We start from the raw sequence: 7,224 nt of genomic DNA on the forward strand, positions 1-7,224 counted from the left end.
CTCTGCTCGTAGTTACTACTCAAGGACCTGGGTTTTGGAGTCTTTATCTCCACATGTGCTTCCGTGGTCACCACAGGAGTCGGGAAGAAATATGAGGAAATGTGCACTGGCCCTTAATTGTAGCATCTTAAATTGTTCTTAATACTCTTAAAACTTCTGCCAGATTTTTAAAGCTTCTGCCAGGAAGTGACATATATCACTTCTGCTCACATTTCACTGGTCAGAGCAAGTCATACAGCCATGCCAAACTTCAAAGGAGATGGAGCAGTGTCCTCCTATCCAAGGCCTGAACAAGGATGAAGCAAACAAAGCACCCAGGGTGCAAAATACTTACTTCTCATGACCATATTCAATAATGGATGATTGATTCATTTTATTGATTCAGACGAATGTGGTTAAATTTGATAAGGGCTATTCCAAGCATTATGTTAACTGAATGAACACATTGGTTGATTCCTGGACACAAATGCTATTCTCTTGATTTAAAGCATTTGTTTGGAAACCTCTCTTAATTTACTCAAATTCTGGAAGTATTCACAATGATAAAACTTTCTACTCTGGGGATTGGAATAATAGATGTTACTACTGATGAAGGTTTTATCTGATCTACTAAAACTGCTTGTCATCCGTTGAGTCTAAAGTTACTCTTCAGTATAATTTAGAGCAGTTAAGGCAGTAGAAAATGTGTAATTGAAATGGAAACATAATTATCGGGATGTTTTCTCTTCTAGGTGAGGTGCAATTCCTACAGACCAGAAGCTGCCCGAGAGCAAATCCAAGTTGGTGCTCACAGCCCCCCTCAGTTTAGGTAAGCAGGCACATGGGTGACACTAGTTTTGTTTTTTTTTTTCGGTACGGGGGCCTCTCACTGTTGTGGCCTCTCCCGTTGCGGAGCACAGGCTCCGGACACGTAGGCTCAGTGGCCATGGCTCACGGGCCTAGCTGCTCCGCGGCATGTGGGATCTTCCTGGACCGGGGCACGAACCCGTGTCCCCTGCATCGGCAGGCGGACTCTCAACCACTGCGCCACCAGGGAAGCCCTTGTGACACTAGTTTTTAACTGTGCATCTCCATCTTCTCCCCTACCCAGCCATCCCAGGGCTCTAAAATAGGTGATCTGATCAAAGCCTGCATTGTGAACAGTGATAGCTCCATTTCACAGACCAAAAAAAAAAAAAAAATCTGGCCAAACAGAAACTAAGCATCTTTTCTTTAATTAGTAGGAAGCTGGTTTAGTTAGCATTCTCTCACCTAAATTTCTGTAGTAGGCTTTTGTACACACCTCTAGTATCAAGAGATCTATGAGATTGTACAAGACTCCAGAGGTAATTTAGAATCCAAATCATAGCTTTAATATTAATCCCCATTTATTATCTTCCAATTTTTGAAAGGCAGCAATCCATGGGTGCCCTGAGCACACCACAGGTGCTCAGTAAACTGGCATGTTTGATTTATCCAACTGCCTACTTTTTAGAAACATGGGCCAAAAAAGTCTCTTTTCTTAGATAAGGATGAGATCTTATGCACTGTGGCTTAAAACACCTAGAGCTCTGGTTTAATTTGTGTTGTAGAATATCCTATTTAATGCCTCTTGTTCTTTCATGCAGCCAACCAACAGACATGAATGAGTGCCCACTTTCTGAATAGCTCTGAACACCAAGGAGGATATATGGTGATATTTAGCTATTGTAATTCATATCTGGAGGCAAAAGCTCTACATTTTGGCTTTTAGTTTGAGTCATATTTTGAAACAATTGCTTATATATGAAGGGAAAAGAATTATGAATTACAATCTTATTTAATTGTCAGAATGTATAAAATATTAAGTAAACATAAAATTAAGGTTAATATTACTTAACCCATGCTAGGTTTCTAGCATTGTTTGAGGGAAATTTTCTATAGTAGGGGACAGAGTTATAATAGTAAATGCAAGAAAATGTAATAATTTGTATTTATTTGTTCTTTGCTTAGAACATATTACATCTGGATATCTTTATATTTAATGTTTAAATGAATCCATTAGCATATTGCAGGAAAGTCATCTAAAATTTCTCCTATGTTTTAAAGTCTTATTCCCAAAGCCTTGCCTTAGAAATGCTTCAGAAATTGACTATAAATTACCCAATAGCATAAAAATCTAATCATTGTGTTAGAAATTCTCCCCCACTGGGCTAAACTGTCAAGAATGCTGACAGTCTCTAATGGACTAAAATTTGATTCCACTGACAAATGGTGCAGATGAAACCACACAGTGGATTAATTACTCAACAGATAAGTTTTTAAAAACTAATTTCCTTTTACTAACTAGTTGCCTGTAATGTTGGATTTTAGCTGATAATATGCAGAGTATACTTACTGATTGTCAGCTAAATTCTATCCTTAACACTTTCCCAGGGTGAATCATACTATGAAACCTGCATCCCTCCCCATACATCCCAGCTAAAACACAAGAGATTATGGGGATTTGGGGATACAGGCCATTATATTCATTCAAATGCCCATAGGGAACAAAGTCATTAGGGAAGAAACAGTCAGTGACCGAGAATGCTGTCTCTAGTCAGCCTTTTGAACATACAGTTGAATAAGAAATAGATGAGGGGGGAGGTTTTTTCCTGGCTTGTTAGTGATCTCTGCGGTAACTGTAGATATTGAGTGCAGCAGAAATCACACAATGGAAATAGCACTTCCAAAAGGCAGTTAGAATCAAAGTGCTGAGTAGGAATCCGCAGTCTTTACTGCAGTCAGGGAACTTGCAAGAACACCAGATTTTGGAGCTAACTCCAGTAAAGCATTACTCATCAATAATAGCTAGACACCATTCATTGGTTTACGGTTGCATAAACCAAATTCTAGGTAAATATGAGCCTTCAAACATAATAGGAGTTTATACAAAGTGTTTTTGTAGACTGAAAGAGTTCTTTAAAGATAATTTAGGGACTTCCCTGGTGGTCCAGTGGCTAAGGCTCTGTGCTCCCAATGCAGTGGGCCTGGGTTTGATCCCTGGTCAGGGAGCTAGCTCCCACGTGCCGCAGCTAAGAGTTCGCATGCGACAACTAAAGATCCTGCACGCAGCAGTGAAGATCCCGTGTGCTGTAACTAAGACCCTGAGCAGCCAAATAAATAAATAAATAAATAAAATATATATATATTTTTAAAAGGTAATTTAAAGATAGCAACAACCTGGATGGATCTTAACAGACATAATACTGAATGAAAGAAGTCAGAGGCAAAAGAGTGCATACTATGTGATCCACTCATGTGAAGTTAAAAAACAGGCAGAACTAATCTATGGTCAGACTAGTAGTTATGCTTGGAGCTGCTACTGTTAGGGCACACAAGGGAGCCTTCTAGGTGCTGGAAATATCCCATGTCTTGATCTGGGTGGTAGTAGCATGGGTGTATACATGTGAACTCAATGAGCTTTACATTTTAAATGCGTATACTCTCTATCAGTTATATCTTCCTTAAAAAGTTAAATTAAAAAATAGTTAGAAAAGCTAAGTATTGGTAAATCTTCTAGTTTGTAGGAATTTGTAAATTTATAGGAATGTACGACCCTATATACAATTTATAGGAATTGTAGATCCTACAGTTTATAGAAATTTGAAGATATTTGGAAGATTAATAGCATTTGTCTGGTTCTAGTCTCGGCTCTGTTAATTTCTTTGGAAATTGACTTAACCATTTTGGGTTTCAGTTATCTCCCTGTAAACAGATTAAATGAATGCAACATTATATCAAGCAATATATTGATACAGTTTTATCCAAAACCTGTTGATTTGTAAGAATTAAATGACATGGACTTTGACATATCTTTTTCAGGGTCAATGGTGCAGTTAGCAACTTTGAAGAATTCCAGAAGGCTTTTAACTGTCCATCCAATTCCACGATGAACAGAGGCACGGACTCCTGCCGACTCTGGTAGCTGGGCTGTTGGTTTATGCCATCCTGAGAGAGTTGTGCAGTGCTCATCACCTACTGCTTTAGGCCTGTGTTCCCCTGAGGATGTTTATTTTTGATGCATCTTCATTACTTGGGTATTGCTTAGATCTAAACAGTATCTATTCAGAGTCGTAAGGCTTAAAAAAATGGAATACAAAAAATCGAATCAAGTATGTTTCTTTAGAAAACCGAACCAACAAAAATAAGTCCCTAGGCTGCTTTTGTTAAAACGCTGTCTGCTGAATTGTTGCTATTGTCCATTTTAGTGTGTAAGCCACAGCTAAGTGGTCCATATCATTTTAATCTACAGCTTTGCAGGGGCCCTAAGTAGAACGTATCCAGAAGAAAATTCAGCCTATTACACTTGCAACCCTCAGTGATGTGGACATGTGCGAGGATACCTGGGAGGTCTTTCTGCACTGTGGAGCGCACTGTGAGATTTCACACATCGTCATTACATAGCATTGATTAACTCTAAGGTAGTTAGATTAGAAATATGTTGAATTCTCATTTTACAATATTTGATGAAGTTCTTGCCTTCAGCTTTGGAGTCTATTGGCATGAAAACGTGCCTCACAGCTTGTATCTGGTGTAGCTTATTGCCCTGTTCAAGTCAGCATGAGCAAAGCTGGCAGAAAGGCTGCTTGGTAAAGGTTTGAGTTCATCGAATAGAAAGACAAGGTTGTATCTGTAAGTCCCAGAAGAAGCCAAAACGCCTAGTCATGCAACAGTGGGGACACTAAGAAATGACATCTCCAAAATTTGATCTAGTCTGCCCAAACCTTGGAGATTATGTCATATGCTGGATACTTCTCTTCAGTCCAATTCCTGGTTGTCTTGTTATCCTCATATATGTGCATTCTCCTGTTTCTGAAATGAGTAGGCATCGAGAAAATGATTTTCTAATTCCCCATTAGGAATGTATGGCTTTCCTTCCCCTTTAGTGCAAAGGGACAAACCCCACATTGAGGAGGGTGCAAAGTGGCTCAGTTAAAGTTACCTCTCTTTTAAAGAACCTTTTTGAAAAATTTCTTGATTAAAGACATTTTAGAATCTGTTGATTGAATTGAAAATTCCCTTCATAGACCAAAGAAACATAATTTGTACTCTTCAAGTCTTCTTCTAAAGAGTCTGTAAGAAAGAGCAGTATTACGTTTTTGAGCCTCAGAGTTCTGTCTTTTCAAGTGAACTACTCCATCTCTTATTAGAGAGCGTGTGTGTAGGATAAAATTGTAATGGCCTTAAAGTGGTTACCTGGCATTTTTGGTTTCTTAAAATAGCCATCCCCCCTTCACATTATTCCTTGTACATGTGGTTCTAGGTTAAGTAGTCCAATAGGAAAATCTCGGAAGCAAAATGACAAATTCAGGCTAACCATAGGAAGCCATTTTACATCCCTGGGATTTGTCATTCAAAAAAAAAAATATATATATATATATATATATATGTATATATAAGTGTGTGCCATGTCCTTTTGTAACCATGGGAACTTAAGGAGGGAGGAAAATGCAGGGGCACCATCATGAGGAAAACAATTCCACTGAGTTAGTCAGAGGAGAGTGATTTTCCCCTTGACTTCCTCCTCTCTGAATAGATAGACTCCTGAAGAGCAGCTACCTTTTCCTCCTTAACCATGGCTTAATGTGACCTTACTTTGTATTTTGAAAACAAGCAGTTACTGTGTCTTTTCTCCAGAGGAATCATTCTGATTTGGTTTAGACTTACAAGATTCTCCTTGTTTTTTTCCTGTATCTGGACATTTAAAATCAGCTGAGATTTTTAAGGCTTATATGAATAACATTTTCCTTCTAGATTTCTCTTTTTAAATTCCAAATAAACACATTTCTGCAGGTCAGAGAAAGTGTTTGATAAAAACATAGAATTATGAGTTTGGAAATGGGACTCGTTCAGTCACGTAATGGTTTAGGAAAACTGGTTGGTGAACAGTTGGGGCCCTCACAGTTTCTGAATGGTGTGGCTACTTTGTCCTGACTAACTTTACCTGATGTAACTCAACTATACTGAAAGCTGTAGATAGGATGGCTGTTATTAAAACAAACTCAGAGCAGCCCAAATCATCACTACTAGCTGGAACAATATTCTAGTAGATTGAATTTCCAAATACATGCTCATATTTAAATTTTCAGAGCACATTCTTATTGTCCCTTCTCTTCAATACAGATTAGTATAAAAGAATCAGACACTGATTAAGTGGTAGAGGGAGGAAGGTAAAATGCAACTGGAAGGGAGGGAGAAAAAGTAGGGAGAAGCTGGCCTAAGAATGTGACTCTGAAGAGAACACAGGATTTTGGCAGTCCTTGCCAAGCACATCCACTGGAATAGAGCCATAAAGTTTTATAAAAATAATTATGCTAAATTAAAAGGAAATTAGATATTGGATCTCAGACTAGGACTGCCAGAACAAACTTCTCTGATTCATATACCAGAAGCTCTGCCAGTGAACTATTGTCTGGGCAATGGAAGGAATTAGGTTTTTTTGGGAAATTCTCCTGGATTAGTCAAGGGTCTTATGTATATAAAATGATCTTGTTTGGGCTTATCATCATTGCCCAAAGTTTCCTGAGCTTTTTACCAACCACATAGCATTGGCCTCCTAGTTCCTTTTTTTTTTTTTTTTTTTACTTTTATGAGATGGACTTGGAAGTGATTACTGCAAGCTCAGGATTCATAAATTATCCTTAAGTTTATTCAGTGCCTTTCCTCAATGGAGCTTAAAGCACAGCACATAAATTTTATCTCATTTAGCCTTGGAGCATCACTAAGAAGAAACTAGGAACTACGGCTTGCCACACAGGTTTTGCTTGTGCCAGAGCAGTGGAGAGGTTTGAAATTGCTTCTCAAGTATCCCAGAGTCAGGAAAGGCAGAGCCTTTGTTCTTTGGGCTGCTGACCTTTGCATTAACCTTCATCCCATAGATTACCCTATTTCTGAATACATTTATTCCATCAGTATTTCTGTAATCACTTAGCATTTGATAGGCTTCCTCCTTGATATTTTTAACATAATGTCTCAGTTGCATATTAAATTGTGGAAGAATATATGATTATTTCAAGCAACAACATTCTCATTGCCAGTGGCAGTGCCCCACTGGTTTGAAGAAAGGTGTTCTTGGATTATGCATTTCTTATCTAAATGGTCATTGTATTTTCCTCCCCTACTTGTGAAACAATGTGAGCAATCATTTTAAGGACAATAAAAAGTTGAAGATACTGTTTCCTCTCTTTTTAAAAATAATATTAAAATCTGTTACATTGATTAGCA

At 38.2% G+C, this 7,224-nt stretch overlaps 1 protein-coding gene across 1 annotated transcript in view; it reads left to right on the plus strand.

The window, feature by feature from the left end:
* Positions 1–3,925, plus strand: part of PHEX (phosphate regulating endopeptidase X-linked) — a gene marked incomplete at both ends in the record, with an annotated part of 202,797 nt that extends 198,872 nt beyond the window's left edge. The window contains 2 exons of the mRNA XM_079727783.1: positions 732–808; positions 3,823–3,925. Of these exons, the coding sequence (XP_079583909.1) occupies positions 732–808; positions 3,823–3,925 (180 nt within the window). The remainder of the gene's footprint in view (positions 1–731; positions 809–3,822) is intronic.
* Positions 3,926–7,224: the final 3,299 nt, after the last annotated feature.

This window comes from Hyperoodon ampullatus (assembly GCF_949752795.1).
Source record: "Hyperoodon ampullatus genome assembly, chromosome: X".
Taxonomy (NCBI): Eukaryota; Metazoa; Chordata; class Mammalia; order Artiodactyla; family Ziphiidae; genus Hyperoodon; species Hyperoodon ampullatus.